This window comes from Sinocyclocheilus anshuiensis, unplaced genomic scaffold (genome assembly GCF_001515605.1).
Source record: "Sinocyclocheilus anshuiensis isolate Anshui unplaced genomic scaffold, SAMN03320099.WGS_v1.1 scaffold186, whole genome shotgun sequence".
Classification (NCBI taxonomy): Eukaryota; Metazoa; Chordata; class Actinopteri; order Cypriniformes; family Cyprinidae; genus Sinocyclocheilus; species Sinocyclocheilus anshuiensis.
Window position 1 is genome coordinate 1,893,698 of NW_015542355.1, and position 19,088 is coordinate 1,912,785.

General features: G+C 37.5%; 1 protein-coding gene across 3 annotated transcripts in view; it reads right to left on the reverse strand.

Annotated features, from left to right (window-relative positions):
- LOC107691661 (homeobox protein cut-like 1) overlaps positions 1-19,088 on the reverse strand; it is a 150,208-nt gene that overhangs the window by 93,984 nt on the left and 37,136 nt on the right. For all 3 annotated transcript variants that reach the window (XM_016490402.1, XM_016490403.1, XM_016490401.1), the window contains exon 2: positions 11,456-11,566. In XM_016490402.1, coding sequence (XP_016345888.1) covers positions 11,456-11,566 — 111 coding nt within the window. The remainder of the gene's footprint in view (positions 1-11,455; positions 11,567-19,088) is intronic.

The window sequence follows — 19,088 nt, forward strand, 5'->3', positions numbered from 1 at the left end:
ACACACACACACACACACACACACACACACACACACACACACACACACACACACACACACACACACACACAAACTTACACCTTTGCCTGCCCATTTCTCTCTTACTATAAACAAGGTTTCTGCAGGTGCAAGCGGTCCAGTGGAAATTTCAGTCCCGGTTCGCCCATCAACAGAAACAATATTATCATACACAATAATGGATTTTCTGTGTTCAGCAAAGCACAGATTCTATTACAGCTAAAAGCAACCAGTGATGCTGTTGAGTCATGCCCGTTAAGCACTATAAATACAGACCTGCTCTGTGCTAATGGTCTGTAGCCTTGGCACCTCCGACCGGAGGTGGCAGATGGAGTGACGGGCAGAGACCCGGGCACAGGGCAGGGCGGGTGAAGGAACGGGGTGGCCGCGTACATACATCCGAGCTCACTTTCAGCATTGTCACTCAGCACTGGTGAAAATATGGCAGCCACACCCAAATAAAGAGATGACAGGAATGATTGTCGCATTAGTCAGGCGGCCCTGACTGTGGGTGCTTAAAATATCCCGTGCAAACTGCTAAAATAAGTGTACGGTTTAATGGGCCTTGGAAAGAAGAACACGCCAGATCTCATGTCACACCCAGAGTTTAAGGACTGTTGAAAGGATGCTGTGCATGTGTGTGCACATTTACCTTAAAGAAAATAAAAACTTGCTTAAAATGTATTCACCCTCAGGCCATGCAAGATGTGGATGAGTTTGTTTCTTTATAGGAAAAGATTTGGAGAAATTTAGAATTACATGACTTGCTCATCAATGTATCCTTCTGCAGTGAATGGGTGCCGTCAGCATGAGATCCTAAACAGCTGATAAAAACATCACAATAATCCACAAGTAGTCCTCATGACTCCAGTCCAAAAATCCAAGTCAAAACCCGCCAACATATTTGTTTAGAACTGTTTTGGATTGCTTTTGCTTGGTAGCGGTGCTTAATCTGTGCATATTTCTCTCCTGATTCAGATGAAACAGCTTTTTCATTGGAAAAATAAATATTGTGGATAGAGGACTTATTTTAGCCGGAAGCAACAGTTTGAAGTTAAAAATCTTAATGATGAATTTGCTTCTTACAAATATGCAGCTTCTCGTTTCACAAGATGTTAATTGATAGACTTAATTTATCAGCTGTTTAGACTCATTCTGATGGCACCCATTCAATGTTCATGTGATGTAATGCCAAATTTCTCAAAGTCTGTTCTGATAAAGAAACAAACTCATTTATATCTTGGATGGCATGAGTGTGATTACATTTTCAGCAAATTTAAATTTTTGTGTGAACTACTTCTTTAAGGACTGTTGAAAGGACACTGTGCAGGTGTGTGTGTGTGTGTGTGTGTGTGTGTGTGTGTGTTTGTGCATGCGTGCACACGTGTGTGTGTGCGTGTGTGAGTGTGTATGTGTGTGTGTGTTTGTCGTTTCACAAGATGTTAATTGATAGACTTAATTTATCAGCTGTTTAGACTCATTCTGATGGCACCCATTCAATGTTCATGTGATGTAATGCCAAATTTCTCAAAGTCTGTTCTGATAAAGAAACAAACTCATTTATATCTTGGATGGCATGAGTGTGATTACATTTTCAGCAAATTTAAATTTTTGTGTGAACTACTTCTTTAAGGACTGTTGAAAGGACACTGTGCAGGTGTGTGTGTGTGTGTGTGTGTGTGTGTGTGTGTTTGTGCATGCGCATTTACTTTAAGAATCGGTAACCCAAGTCAGACAAAGACCTCTGAGGTACATTAATCAGTAAAAGTAGGTCTCTGTTAGGACATCTAACACTGGGGACCAGGAGACTGGGGCCCTTCAAAGAACGGGCTTCCGGAGGTTACCATGAGCCACGGTGCTGAAAAGCACAGGACAGGCAAGCCCAGTGTTGAAAAATCAGTAAGTGGAACTAGGGTTAATGGCATCTGTGCATGTGGTCATGCCTGTCTTTGTGCTTTTACATATGAAGAGCGTCCGTACGAGTGTGTAGAGCATATACGTTTAAGTGTGCATGTTTCAGCGTGCATCCGAGTGCATCTGACAGCACAGCCATTTGCTCAAGAATGATGGAGCACAGCCTGAAATCTGATCACGCTCCCAAGGCCGGTACACTGCCCACCCAAGGAGATGAAGATGAGTGTGTGGGTTATCGGGTGCTTGCAGACACTAAAACCCACAAACAAACACATATACACATTCACTGCCACAATAAAATGTTGTTTAGGCAGCCTAAGGTTGCGTAAAAACCCCAAACAAAGAGTATAAGTGTTCTTTTGACACTAAACAATAACGCAAGTGTATGTATTCGCTTTCGAAGAATATACATATTCTTTTTCATTCTACAAACAATAGTAGTAGATGTTTTCTTTGTATTTAAGCACAAATAACTTAAGCATTCACGTTATGTGAACAATATATAAAGGATCTTTCATAAACAAACACTGACTGTATTGATTTACACTCAGCTGAGAAGTAAGAATCATATGATAATTTAAAAAAAAAAGGAAAATGACATGATAACTGACAATTGTAATCTAGTATTTTTTTATCAAACATCACAAAATGACATTGTTAAAAGAAAGCGGATGGAGAAAAAGGCTTAAGGCAATGTGTGTGTCAAACTAATTTAAGATTTTTTGCATTCAGTGACTTACTTAATGTAATAAAAACAGACAGGGAAATTTTTTTCCATATATTTCCAGGCTCCCATCCGAGATCTTCCTAGTCTTAGGGGCATTATGGGATTTAAAGGGATAGTTCACATAAAAATGAATATTTTCATTCCAAATCTTATGACTTTCACAAAAGAATAATAAATATAATGGAAGTCAGTTGGATTCAGTGCTGTTATGGATCCCAATGACACTTGGGCAAGAACAGATCTTCAAAATATCTTTTGTGTTCTTCAGAAGAAAGACAGGTTTGAAACGACATGAGGGTGAGTGAATGATCACAGAAGTTTTATTTTTGGGTGGACTATCCCTTTAAGGCTTGATTTCTGACCGCAGGACTGTGAATTGCAGGGTTTTGAAAGGATCGCTGGGGGTTGCAAAGGCTCGGCTAACGTGACCAATCTGTTGTCGGCTAGGCCGCTTCGAGAAGACAGATTACTCTTCTCCAGGCAGCTCAGGGACAGACTTAGTTTTTAAAAACTAACAATCAAGTACAACCAACAGTGATCGAAGAGAATTTAAACTGGACTCGCTTTGAAATGTGGGGCAGCGTGACTCATAAACACGGACACAGTAGTCAGAATATCCAAAGGCATAACACTCAGCAAAGTCCAGTGGTCACTAGTATCAGACAGGAAGCTCTGAGGAACAGCCAATCAAGTCAGCTGAGAGAGACAGGAAGTGGCACACAGTCAAGCCCCATCAGTTCCACTCCAGTCTCGATCCCGCTTTGGCGGAGCAGATGGATCAAATCCTACAGGCACAAATACAATGAACCAGTACATTAAACAAGTGCTCTCAACCTCAGAAAAATGAACACAAGGAGGGGGAGGGGCGAGAAATGAAATATTAAAAATAATCTGAGGTACTGTTTATTTTTCCTCGACTTTTCTTCAATTGACAGCTCTACTAACCTGTCAGGAGGAGATGTATAGGCACTAATGCTAAAACCCCACCATGAACCCGAAGGCTATGCAGAGAGACAGATCTCTCCCACACAAGCCTTTAGTAGGTCAGCTCCTCTTCAAGGATACCATGTAAAAGCAAATCACCTCTGACAAAACACAGAAGAACTTTGAACATATTTTTTTTCTGAAAATGCAGGATGTTATCACACTCAAACATATATCAAACAAACATATTCAAAGGCTAGACATAAATGAGCCAATAAAACAGCACAAGGTCCATTATGAATGTTATGGTATTATATATACACACTATCATTCAAAAGTCTGGGGTCAGTAAGATATTTTAATGTTTTTGAAAGAAGTCTTTTATGCTCACCACAGAATTTATCTGATGAAAAATACAGTAAAAATAGTAATATTGTGAAACACTACTAGAATTTTAAAAATCTGTTTACTATTTTTAAACATTTTAAAACGTAGTTTATTCTTGTGATTGCAAAGCTGAATTTTCAGCATCTCAGTCATTAGTGTCACATGATACTTCAGAAATCAAGAAACTTTTATTATTATCATTGCTGAAAACACTGTGCTGCTTACTATTTTTGTGGATACCATGTTATCTGGATTCTCTGATGAATAGAAAGTTCAAAAAACAGCATATATTTGAATTATAAATGTCTTTACTGGCACTTTTGACTAATGTAATGCATCCTTCCTGTATATAATTATTCATTTCTTTTCTTTTCTTCTTTTAATCTAAAATAACACTAAAATGCCTTTCAAAAAAACGTATGTATTTTAATTTAATATAAATATAAAATATTTTACATAAACATCTAAACAAAAATAAAATAAATTATCATTCTTACATTGCTGTTTAAGCCATGTTGCAATTCCAGTTTCTGAAAATAGCAACCAAGTTTCAAATATACACAAAATATTGAGAAAGAGCATGATTAAACATGACTGAAACCCTGAATACGATCTGTTGATCTAAGTAGACTAAACATGTGTGCAAACCTCTCACAGGAAAATTCTCAGCGGTTGCTCTTTCATAGCTCAAGAGACAATGAAAATCTCAGTTTTGTATATGTCATAACTATCAAGTATTGTTATTCAAGTATCAACTGTGAATATTTCTATGAGACATAAAAAAACAAATGAGGAAACAGTGATGAGAATCGTTTGAGCTCATATTGAAATCTCTAACTTTTTATTGCAGACATTCATCTCTTGCCCATCCCAGAGTTGATATTGTTAAAGGGGTCATATGATGCGATTTAAATTTTTCCTTTTTCTTTGGAGTGTTACAAGCTCTTAGTGCATAAAGAAGATCTGTAAAGTTGCAAAGACTAAAGTCTCAAATCCAAAGAGATATTCTTTATAAAAGTTCAGAGTCAGCCACACCTACCTAAAACGGCTGGTTCTAACATGCCCCCACATATCTACCTCACTATGTGGGAAGATTTGCATAACGCCGCCCAAATGTTCACGCAAAGAAAGAAGGTGTAACTTTTAGTCTCACTGTAGTTTTGTTGACACTGCAGCCATGTCGTGAAGACGCTGTGTGCTTCGTTGTGAAAGTGAAACTACTTTGTTTGGTCTTCCAAAAGAGGACGATATCCGCTTCGTCGTGCCTAGAGCTGATCTGTGCTGGTCGCTGAGGAAATACATCAACTTTCACCGTGGACTAAGCGCAATCCAGCCCGGGGTCCGTTACATGTGGTTGCCGCTCATTCGTCGGATCCGCCGGGCGCGCTGTTCTCGACCCCGCCGCCTCAGCTCACTCTATCAAGGCCTCAGCTCACTCTATCCCCGCCTCAGCGCACGCTAAGCCGGGGCTTCCCCTCACGCTAGGCCGCTGTGTTTTTCGTTGTGAAAGCGAAACTACTTTGTTTGGTTTTCCAAAAGAGGACACGACTACAAATCAGTGGTTAAGTTGTATTTACAACACTATTCCAGAACAGTTTAACCCAAATATCCAGATGTGTGCAGCGCATTTTATGGAGGACTGTTTACTGATCCTGGGAGAGTAACGTTAGACTAAAATGCCGGCAGTTCGCAACGTGGAAAAAGACAGTATAAGTCATTATAATCTGTAATTATGTCCCCACTGGATGCAACAAATGCCTCGTTTGTAATGGGTTTTAATGTTTTTGTCTCGTCGCTCCGGCCGGGACACGGCATCAACAGTATGTGAGGGGCGTAACATTTCCATCTCACACTTGAGGTATTCGGCCAATCACAACGCATTGGATAGCTGGCCAATCACAACACACCTCGCTTTTTCAGACCGATGAGCTTTGTAAAAATCGACGCGTTTCAAAAAGGCGGGGCATAGAGGAGAAACAATAATGTACAGTATGTGGAAAATAATGTGGTTTTTTTACTTTAAACCGCATAAACACATTTCATTACACCAAATACACAAAATAGTGTTCTTTTTAGCAGCATCATATGACCCCTTTAAGATATTCTGAAAGTATAGTAGAGACACATGCGAGATTACTGGGGTCTTTTTCTCAGGAAAAAAAAATCAGGCAAAAAGTCTCCTCATTTAATCTCACTGCAGCCTAGAAAAAACAATTGACATATATAAAGAAACATGATTTGTGATTTTTCTTTCCTACCGGCTGTGAAATCATTTCATTGGTCACGTATGAATATAGTGAATGGCTCAGGTCTACAAACCGGATATGTCGACCCCAGACCTCAATGGATTGTGCCTCCACAGCCCCCCCGTGCCTCCATTACAGTGTCAACATCAAAGGCATTTTTCAGTGTGCTAGTCACACAATGCTCTCTCTCTCTCTCACTACACACAGAAATACACAAACACACACACAAATACACTGTAACAAATTCAGTCCTTGGTAATACCCTAACGTCGTGTTACGAATGGGACGGCTATAATTAACAGTGTAAGACACCAGTCTGCCAGCGTGGGCGGCGTGCCAGTGGATCAGCCCTAATTACCGTATTCATTTTGTCAGGACCATTCAGTTCACAGCTCTCTCTGACCAGCCCTGGCAGCCAATGAAATCTCTGGACACTAACATCACAACGTCCAGAGGCCAACCAGCTGTCCCCTTTAAGGCAACATCAAAGCCAGTGAAGGAGCAAAAATCAAAATGGCTGACACACACACACACACAACAATCATAACTGCAAAAAATGAAAAAAAGAAAGGACTCTTTTCTTCGACTGACTTAATGTTCTTCTTTGTAGTGCGCTTTGATGCTGAGAATCAGCAAAAGAAACATCAGTGCACATGTAGGCAATTATGATCAAAATATAGTACAAAAACAGGACAAAAAACCTTTTTACTAGATCATCACAAGAATGTAAAAATGACCTCTTTCAATTCATGAGTTGAACTGAATCGGCCACAACACAGGAAGCTAAACTGGAAAGGTAGGACATTTATTTTAGACATTTTACAAAAACTTTTTTGCATGAATTTCAATATATATTTATTATTATTAAATAAATAAATAAAAAAAATTTAACAATGAAAAGTAGGCTACATATTTAAAAAAAAATCCATGGGTGTTCTTTTAAACTGATTATTAATACAATTTAATGTTTAACATCTTAGGTGTTTTGTTTATGCTACCATGTTTATGGCTTATGCATACCAAAAATCTAAATACATTTCATTCAAAACCAAATTATTAAAAAGTTACAGCAGTCATATGAATTTCTTTGAATTTTATTTCATTTCAATTCAAATTTCTTAAATTCAGCGTCCTGCATCAACTCAGATTCAAACTGGAATTAAAAAATCTCAATTTAGTTCTAAATGGCACACAAGGCTGTTTGTGATTTAAACATCAAACAAAGTCAGTCTATGCAATCAAAATTTACCATATTTTATTAATAAACATTTCTGATCTTAGGAACTTTTCATCACTGAACAAATTAAAAAAAGTTTTCATCTTTTAGTGTGACTTTCCTTCTCATCTGAAGTTGCCAAACTTTTTACATTTTCAACCCCTATCCTCCAATCACCTGCCATATAAAGACCTAATCAATCTAATCAAATTATTATATAGAAAATAAAGTCCCAATATACATACGAATATTGTTTAACTTCAAAAAAAGCCACATTACGGATATAAAATGGGTTGCGAGCCCCCTTCCTGTTCACTTTAAAGAGTGTACATAAAGAGCAGGTATATTAGCACTGTGTGGTTTATTCACCATCAAACGCTCAGCGTAAACTTTAAATGCGCTTATGGTGTTTGCATGTGGTGCAACACTAAGCGAAAATGCAAAAAATTAGATTTTTATCAATGGTGTCTAATGGATAAACTCAAAATATGTGAGCTAGAGGGGAGGGAATGCACATGACCTTATGAAAATATTTCCATCACACAGGCAGCTCTGAATATAATTTCAGCACAGACACACAGGTCTCTTTCAGTCTCCATCACATCCTATTTAAAACTCCATCTAAATAATGAGCATGCAAAAGCTAAACGAAAATAGGGCCAAATGTGGCGGTTGTTTGGGTTAAATATTTATGCGTTCGAAAAAAAGACAAAATGAAGTGATCTGTGGCAAATTTAACGGCTGTTTAGGATTATTTATTTCACAGGTGCATGGCGAGGAAAACACAGACGTTATGTAATCGGTTGGAAAATAACGGGTCATCCTAACAAATCCCTATCTGTCACATTGACATCACATAGCGGACAATAAACTTTTCAACCTGCATCCTGAGGCGAAGCAGAACCATGAAGGAGCTACATAAATAACTAGTCAATAACAATTAAACAACAACAGCGCAACATTAGTGGACTGAAAATGGAAACGGATATGAAGAGACAGAGAAACAAAAATGGCAATTCATCTGTCCAAATATATTATACAGACAAGGTCTGAAAACTTTAAAGGGACAATTCATCCAAACATGAAAATTGTGTCATTATTTCCTCATGTCTTTCCAAACTTGTGTGATTTTCTTTTTTCAGTTAAGCACAAAAGAAGAAATTTTAAATAACATACTGGTCACTCTTTTCTGTGCATTTACAATGAATAGGGACTACAGCCCAAAAAAAGCACATAAAAGCACCATAAAGTATCAAAAAAGGAAAAAAGAATAAAAAATCAAATTCATGAACAAATCATTTCAGCCTGTTTCTCACATTAAGGAGTCATGTGGCCTCAGAAGAGTTTGCACACAAGTAGTTTTGGACTACATTGATTTTACTTGAATGGTCCTTTTTGTCATTCTGTAGCTTTAAAACCCCAGTCTTCATTTACTTATTTATATTAAAAATACTGATTTTATGATATTCAGCAAGAATATCCTCATTTTCTGAAACATTCAGTTCCTTATTAAGGAACAAAAACAAAATGATATTAAAATGATGCGCAATTCATTTTTAATGACACACTAAGTGTATATATACTTGGCAAAATACAAAATATTGTATTATTGATATGATCAAATCAATTTATTAAACAAATAAAATGTCAAAAAATGTCACACATCAATAAATCAACACCTGAATGAAAGCTAAAGATTTAGAAGTAGTTTTTGACTGTTTTTATGAAATTTTTAATGGTGCTTTTTTTTGTCATTTTGAAACTTAATTATACTTAAAAACTGGAAAGGATATTCAAATTCACCTTTTTCTGAAAGTATCGTTTGACAAGAAATTTTGTTGCAACAATCAAATGACAGAATTTTCATTTTTTTTGGTCCTTTAGCTAGTGGAAATTGATGCAAATGTATAAGTAATTTAAGCACAAACACCCCAAATTAGCATAAAAACTGCTGATACCACAAAGTCCATTGGGGTTAGATTACGGCTTGCCCTATGTCTGAAGGAATGGTACAGTAAGGTAGCCATGGCACATTAATTCCACATCCAGCACCCCAGCCATTAAGGTAAATTTCCAGCTTCCCTCATAGAATTTCCACCTCTCTGACTGAGGCCCTTGATGTCTTGCACCTTGGGTACCGAGCAGAAAAGCACTCGGATGGACTTTTTTTTTTTCTTTTACAGGGTTCACAGAATCTCCGAAAGCGTGGCCTCCCAGTCAAAACCCCCGGCACGATTAATTTAGTAACGGGTTATTAAGCTCAGACATAAATTGCAGCCCTGGACATTTTAAATGGAAAAGGGGGACTGATTTATTGAGGCTCCAGAGACAAAACAGGTTTTTTATTTTCCATTTATTCATCGGCACTCTCTGGGAGTGGTAACTCGCGAGGAATTCACAAAACGAGAGGCAGGAAAGAGGGAGCAAGAGGGAAGAGGGCAGAAGGCGACGGCAACCGTGATCAAAGATATCGCTGGCCGGAGCACCGCGGTGCCCTTGAGTTCTCCACACTTCAGATGGGTTGGCAGAGACTTCTCAAAACCAAACATAGCGAGGAATTATACGGATTTGCCGTTTGGAGGATTGCAGGCACCTGTCTGAAATCTTCACAAAAACACTCTTATGCTGATAAGGATATTATTAATCAAAGACTAAAAGAAAAGCCCAAGGTTATTTTGAACTGTAGATGTCTTCTGACAGCTGTCTGATGTGTCTTCTCTTACTTCTTTGCCTTGATTCCTAAATCCTGCACTGTTCTTACCCATTATCCAGACTAACAATAACTTCAGCACGATACTAAATCGAGACAAATAAACAGCCTCAGGCAACTGAACAAATAGACAATTCAGTAATTCAAAATTAATTTCCATTTCTTTAACATGTTAACACGTTATTATTTTTTAAGAAAAGAAAATAATATTAAAGTGTTGGATGACACGTAGCATATAGAATCTAGTATGAGATTTGTATAAAATACTGTATGTTTATATTTTAAAATTATATTATATATTGTATTATTACTATTAGTATTAATTATTATTATTTGATTAAATCGGTCGAAATTTATAAAATAAAATTAATAAATAATAATATTTAAAAAAATATATAGATATAAATATAAATAATATACAAATATTTCCATATTTTATACTAAATTCGGCTATATAAAAACACAGATTACTATGCTTTTGTTAAACATTTTACCTGGATTTGATTTACAAATAAATTTCAGAATGAAAGTGTCAAAATCAATAAATGCGTTAAACATGTGATGCATCAATATGCGAGCGAAAACTACCGCTCCATGTGATTTAAGATTTAGAGTCTGTAAATACTATAGGACAAAAACAGAGACTATAAACATTATCATGTCCACACATTAAAAATAATCTGTTTCTAAACAGAACAAACATCAGATAACCATCCTGATCCAATGGTCGCAATGTTCTCCTACTGTCAGGACGAGTTTGTTTCAGAACTCTATCAGATCAGAGACGGTTTTCAGTAAATAAAGAATCACTGATCCTTACTGTCTTGCTAACATGCAGCTTCAGTTTTTCCCCTGGAACATGACCTCACAGACAACCCTATGGTCTGGACACAACCGTCCGCTGCTATTCATGCAGACCAAGTATTCCCTAAATGGATAAACCATAATGTCCTCTGGTTTCTCTGCTACTGACCTCTCTTACAAGGCCATGCCGAGCTTCAGACAAGTGCAGAATCCGAAAAATAATCTAACGGCGAGGCCATGCTCTAGAACTCAAGTGGAACAATCGTAATAACAAGAACACAACTCTACAGGGTGCACATTTAAAGTCCTGTAAGCAGTCAAAATGGAGGCAGAATGCATGCAGAAGAATATCAACTGATATGAAATGCTGAAACATGGAGCTTCACGGGAACCCGGGAGACCAGGATGTGCCGGTCCAGACATATGACAATTAGGCGCTCAAATTCCCCTTCGCTCCACTACCTTTGAGCTTCCTATCATTTGGAAAATAATTTCTCGCTTTTGCTCACCTCTGGAGTATTCTTCTTGAACTCACGGCTTTGGTCGATGAGTTTTTTCCTGGACTGCTCACTTTCATCCTGTCTGTTGGCCAGGGCTGCGGCGGTGGCATCCAGTTCTTTCTGTGGACAGACAAGGGAAACGATTCACATGAGGTTCCAGAGTAACTGTTTTGGTAAATAAATTACATGACATCAGTAAGTCATTAAAAATGTGCCCAAATATAAACCTTGGGTTTACAGAACTGGCAATAATTTCAGTTTTCGGATTATCAGAACTGATTTCTCTTCCATGTGACAATCAGATTTTAAAGATAAAAAAAGTAAAAAGAAAAAAGTAAAATTATAATTTTCCTATAATTTAATCATGCCAACTTTGTTCCAAACAACCACTGAAAAGCACTGAAAGATCACTGAAAAGAACCAGTTGATCCAATTCACAATACAGACTGAATCATTCTGCAAGTTGGATTCAAAATGTCAACTTTAGAACCGATTCATTAATGATTTATTGAGTTTGAATTGTGAATCAGAAAAAAAACATTTCTTTCTATTATGAAGTTCTGAAAAGAAAAGTCAGCTTAAAAACAGATAAGTTTAAGCAATGAATTGTGAATCAAATCAACTGATTCACTGAAAAGAAGCAGTTGATTCAGTTTACAATTTGAGCTTAAAGTGTCAGTGAATTAGATTCAAAAGGTCACTTTAATAATCGATCCATGAATAAATAGCTCAGTTTAAATTGAGAAACAAAACAAGTGACGATTCACAATTTGAACCAAATGTGTCAGTAAATTGGTTTCAAAAGTCAACATAGGAACCAATTTGTGAATGAACTGCTCAGTCTTAATTGTGGAACAAATCAACTAATTCACGGTAAAGAACCAATTGATTCAATTCACAATTTGGACTAAACTATTCATTGTGTCAAATGTCAACTTAAGAACTGATTCATAAATTAATCATTCTGTCTGAATTATGAACTAGATAAACTGATTCACAATTACTAATTGGCACCGCTCTAAGAAGATGTCGGCAACAACTTTCTGTTGTCCACAATCACAGTCATCGCCCTCAGACCGGTCACATTCACCAAATTCGAAATCTGTAAAAACAATACGACAGAACCTTCTCGCCAAACATCACGTCTATTTCGCATGAAACACGTGTTTTATAAGGTGTGAGAATACTGCTCGGTATGCACCTGCAGGCATACTGTGGCTATAAACCTCCTGCTCCAACTAACCAATCAGATTCCCTGGAAAGTTGCGACAGGCACACCGCGATTGGCCGCCTCATCCATCAGTCACCTACAGCGTGCTGCTGTCCCACCCCTGATGGGCCTCATGAAAAGTCAGCAGTCTGCGGTCCCTGCCGTCCCACTCCTCTACTCTCAACAGCAGGGAGCTGAGCTAAAGAATATCGTCTGACATCTGGGAGCCAGATGCTAGGAAAAAATCAACTTAATTAGGCTGGAACTCTGTGCGCCAGACTCCCCAAACCTCCAACACAACAACTGGGGGGCTGAGTCACCACAGTCTCGCCCCAATTTTACTCTCCTCTGTTATTATCACCTCCTCCTTCCACATAGGAAGACACATGGCTCCGCAAAGCACTCCGACGGAGCGTCGTTCGGCTAGTCTGGCAAGGTAAAAGCATGAGGGCTGATCTACAGGGACAAATCTGGTTTTAAAATACCATCCCTAGAGACGGGTGTGGATCACTGGTTTCTGGGTCAATGGGACAAGTTTTAGATTAAAACGTCATGCTATGTAAGTGGGCTATGGTTCTGGTCTTCCTAAACGGCTTGTTATTAATATAAGTGGTGAGACTGTGACAGAAATAAACTGTGCCATAATGCATTTACTCTAACAATGCACTGACATGACATGTATGTAATGTACGTGAGCACTATTAAAGGTAGCCTATATACATTACCTTTACATAATCATGATATATATATATATATATATATATATATATATTTGTCTTACACCATAATGTGATTTTTAAGGTCATGCAGCCAAAATTACAGGAAATATGAATCATAATACAGGAAAGGTTGCACTTTCAACTTAGGAAACCATATGTGAATGAATCATTTTAAACTGTGAACCAGATCAAGGTGTTCGATGAAAATAATCTGTTAATTCGATTCACAATTTCAACTAAACGACTGACTTGGATTCAAAATGTCAACTTCTGAAATGATTGTTAATGCCATTTTTAAGGTCATGGGAGTTAAAATAACAGGAAATATGAATCATACTACACCAAAAATTGCACTTTCAACTTAGGAACGCATCTGTGAATAAATCATTCTGAAATGTGAACCAGATCAAGGGCTCATTGAAAAGAATCTGTTGATTCGATTCACAATTTCAACTAAACGAGTGACTTGGATTCAAAATGTCAACTTCTGAAATGATTTTTGAATGTAATCATGATATATATTCTTGTCTTACACTATAATGTGATTTTTTTAGGTTGTGCAGCCAGGATTTTAGCAAGTATGAATCATAATACAGCAACGGCTGTGCTTTCATAGCTTAAGAAGGTACTTCATTGAAGTATCAACTTCATCTCAGATGTTTTTCCTAAAGGTCCTTTGGAAAAAAATGTTTTAAGGTTGAGCAACCATTTATATTTACAGCAAATATAAATCATAATATATAATAAACGTTGTGCATTCAAAGCTCAGGAAGAACTTCAATGAAGTACCAAGTCTCAGATGCTTGCTTCTCCTCAAATTCTTTGCAAAAAATGAATATGACAACTGTTGATATACGAAAACAGTATAGGGCTGTAAAATTAATGTGCAAATAATAGAGCAGTTTATTTGGTTTTGGAAAAATCATACAAATATTTAAATTTATACTGAGATCTTTGTTATCTGGGCACAGTTTGAGACTGTCTCACTTGAAACTCGAAAGGAGACAACTGAGTTCACTAGGGTCTTTTCTTCTCAGAGACTTAATAAAAACTCTCCATTTAATCTTGCTGCTGTCAAAGAGAAAGGTTTGAGATAATAAAGAGCATGATTTTTCTTTCTATTGGTATCAATAGTGCTAATGCCCCCTGGGGTATTCCATCCAGCCCCCCTGGTGTAGTTCAAGGAAGCCCTGTAGCCCTCCAATGAGAGTAAAGGACCAAATTGTTCCCCATAATAGCTTTATAATTTTCCTAATGGAAGAATTCTGCTGGCTCAGGCGGCGGTGCTTGTCTTAGTTAATTTGTTCGGTAGTAAACGCTGATGGAACAGATTACAGGGCTCCCCAGAGAGCCAGGCCCTGCCAGATACTATCAGCTGCATATGCAGCAGGGAAATGTCAGCGAGGCCTCTCTCTCTCTCTCTCTCTCTCTCTCTCTCTCCGTATAGCTGCTGTTTTTTCTTCCCTCATTCTCTCATAACCTATCTTTCTCACAGGCCATTACATTTCCTCCCCTCTCTCTCTCTGTATAACTGCCAGTGTCGCCGTGCCACAGAGCACCTGAGCACTCAAGAGGGTCAACAGCTCAGAGGTATTCAGGAACAGATAAAAACAAAGCAAGACTCTAACACAGGTGAAAGGGGACGACAGACACACTTCTGCCATGGGAGCTGTACTGTAACTAAAAATGGTGGATATAATTCTGAACAAATGGGTTTATAATTCTTCTGTTAGCAGGAAAAGCTGGTTAAGTGAGGTCAAGACCTCTTATTTTTTTTAACCCTATTCTTCCAACCTGGTTCCATTCTGGTATGTAACAGCCCCTTTTCACGATTAAGTGCATTCGCAATGGAAATTAAGTGTAGTCCGATTTTTTTCTTCTGTTTCTGGAAGAAAACAGTGTTGCAGGATATATGAAAATAAAATCAACATCACAATATTCTCAAAGCGCTTCACTGTTTATTTACTTTTAACCGTGCTAAGACTCTAAAACACTTTATCATGAGCTGCTTGAGTGTAAATGAACACAGTGCTGCTCTTCACTCTAAAACCCGCAGTGCATATATTTGAAGAGTTTGGTTCCAAAACGCTATAAATCCATTTTGATTAATTTGAGTAAAAATATGTTTTCTTTACCAAGAAAGTGGCAAGATGAAAACCACTATTTTCTGTTTCAAACTTTCACATAGCATCTTTAGGTTATAATAACATTAAAAACTCAAATCCAGATTTTGATTTTCAAAGATTTATTATAAAATTGTATTATTTTTTTCCCAAAATGCAATAAATCCATGACACGTTGTTTTTCCCCCAAAATGCAATAAATCCATTGAATCAATATAAAAGTTATTTTTCATATTGAAACTGTTGAAAATACACAACAAACTAGGATGCCGGGTGTATTCAAAGCGCAGCCATAACTGTCTAGAGTGCGTGGAATGGTGTGCTGTGATTGGTTGTTACGGTTTACAGTGCGTGGAATGGTGCGCTGTGATTGGTTGAGTGGATATATCGCATTCTGCAGAGAAGGGAGACTGGCGTTTGTCGCGGTTTGGAAAAAAAAGGGAGAAAACATGACAGAATAACTCGGCGGATATCGCATTTTGCATAAAATTAAAAATTGACTTGTCAATACCGACCAGATAAAATACTGATTTTGGCGGAAACTCAATTTTTTAAAAAATGGCGTTTATCGCGTTTTGGAACCAAACTCTTCAACCTCTTCATTTATTTGCCAGTAAACTCCCAAAATAAAAGTTTGATGGTTTAGCATTTGAAAATGAAGAACTTAGGATGGAATTATTAACATTGTAATTTTACAGTTGCTCTATCATTTTTTTTATTAAATATTAATTTTTTATTTTACATTATAATAGTACTACTACAATATAGTACTTATTTAAATATTTGTATTTAATAATGACAATAAATTCGATTTTATTAAAAATAAATATATTAAATGGGTCAAAAACAAGTTGGTTCTTGTAAAAAATAAAACCAAGTGTGAACACCAAAATCTGTCTTCAGAGTGAAAAGTGATTTTTCAACTTTTTTTTCACTATTATATTGTACAATATACAATATACATATCATGCCCAATATCATCACACTACAGAAGTACATTGCAAATACACGTCAGAACATGCACAGTAACAAACAGATGACATCAACAGTTTTAAACTCTTTAAAGTCAAAACAAAAGTCTCACCGAGACGACCTCTTCACTGTCCTTTAAAAAAATAAAAATAAATAAATAAATAAAACACAAACAAAAAAAGTTTGTCCAGTGTACTTGAGTAAGCTGAACAGATTTTACAGCTTGAGTTTTTTATAGCTTGTCCTTTAATCATTTGGTCTAAAAAAAGGTGACCTGATTTCTGAAGGGTATGACTTTATACTTAAGTGAAAAAAACAATAAAGGCAAGTGCGTGTATGTGTGCGTATTGAAAGGCACCAACGCCTGCCATTATGGAAGCATATAGGTAGCGAAATTCAATTTAAAATGCAATATGCAATATGGCAATGCAATATTCAAATTGACATTGTATTTCTGTATTTAAATTTACATTTTCCATTACCCATACGTGCAAAAGTCAAATGAAAATGTAATTCTATAATTTACATTTGCCATTTCCAACAGTAGTCTTAATATGTAAATTGCATGCACATTTGAACGCTTGAAGTTGCGAAATTTGAAGTTGCGAAATGAAAATGAAAATGTATAACACAAATTGATTTGATATGTGTAACATGTTAGTGGAGCGTGAACAGAGAAATATATGAAGCGTATTCCATGCTAAAGATCAAACGTTCGAACGAATAACACCCCTTAACTGATGCTCTGGAGTAAAAGGCCAGAGTAAAAGGAAGGGCGAAGTGCCATGGATATGTGACTTTACCCACAAAGTGAAGAAGCATATTAACATTGTTTTCACATAAATGCGTTAATGTGCCCTCACACCTGAAGTGCTTGTCCAGTGAGCGACGAATTAATTGCTCCTCAGGGAGTGAGAACGAAAGAACGGCATCAGAGGGAAACTCGACCCTATGAAATCAACTTAAAGTTTTGTTAATAAAACTAACATTTGGGGCTTCCGGTATGGCGTCGACACGTGTAGCAGCATAGTGAGAGTGCTCCCATACGGTCTGGTGTTAATCCTCCGTTTTATATTACATATTATAATTAAACTGGATTTAAATAATATGGAGGGGGACAAAGCAAAAAAAGCTAGGATTAAACAACAATCGAAACTTGAAAAGACTGAAAAAATAACAGAAGGAATGGCTGAGATGGACGGCGCTGCTGATAACCTGTCAGCTAGCATTGCGGCGATACACGCGGACATTAAAGCTTTCCGGGTGGATATTAAAACTGAACTAACTGCCTTCCGAGATTCTCTTGCGAGAGATGTGAAAGAAGAGCTGAGCAATTTTAAACAAGAAGTCAACCAAAAACTGAACGGGCTTGTCACGGACCTAAACGTCACGGCAGAGAGGATCGATGAAGCGGAGCAGCGAGTTGCGGAATTAGAGGAGAACGTAGCTGAGATCAAAGAAGTACTCGGACAAAGCATCCAAATTCAAGAAAACTTACAAGAGAGATTGTTAGATCTTGAAACACGCTCACGTAGAAATAATATGCGGATTTTCGGAATCCCGGAAGGAAGCGAAGGGAATAATGTCCAAGAACTGGTGGAATCGATTATCAAAACGGAGCTGTCACTCGGTGACTTGGACCTCAAAATTCAACGGTGCCACAGAGCACTTGGACCCAAACCACCCGCTGATGCATACCCTAGATCTGTGGTGGTATTCTTCCTGGAATATAAAACGAAGGACTTGGTCCTACGTTCTGCATGGAGGAAGAAGGAAGTGTACTGTAAAGGAAAAAGGATTTTCTTTGACCAAGACTATCCACCTGAGGTCCAACAGAAAAGAAGGACATTTGCACCGATCAGGAAAATTCTGAAAGAGAAAGGGATTAAGTTCCAAACGCCACCGCCGGCGAAACAGAGTCTTTCTGGAAAACGGCCCGATTACATATAATACGACGATGGAAGCTTCGAAAGACTTGAAAGAAAAGGGACTGATAAGTAGCGAAGAGGCAACTGGAGTAGGGCTTTCTGAAAAAGCGAAACAGAGGCCTTGGGAAAAGGTGGGCGCAACTTCAAAGAAAAGTAAGGAAACACATCGAGCGAAGATCCGGGAGAAACTACGTGGTTTTCAAAGAGACAACGAAAGCTCCATTTGAATGTACGGGTGAAGCTGATACACCCCACCATAAAACTTTGAAACACTGGTAAGACTTTTTGAATTTGTGAATATATCTTTAATGGTGGACGTATAAACTGAGCGAAAGAGGATGGATACTTTAACCGATCTGCCCTGTGTTAAAAAGGATGAACAATTGAGGACATCACGTTCGGAATTGAGTCACTTAATAACATATTTTGTTATGTTAACGCAAAAGGACTATAATTTGTATTAAAACAAACCTGTTATCATAGAGGATAATAGAAGAAATGTTGTGTTTAACTTGTAAACCTAGTTGGAAACACAAGAATATAGAGCCAGTCAGTATGGGTACTGAATATTCTGGATAACACTTTTTGTGCAATAGGCACAACAGAGAGGGGCCCTTTAGAGAAGGAAGGTCTTCCCCTCACATTAGGAAGTTATTTAAAACTTCAAGTTTGGAGGCCAGTTTTTATGTT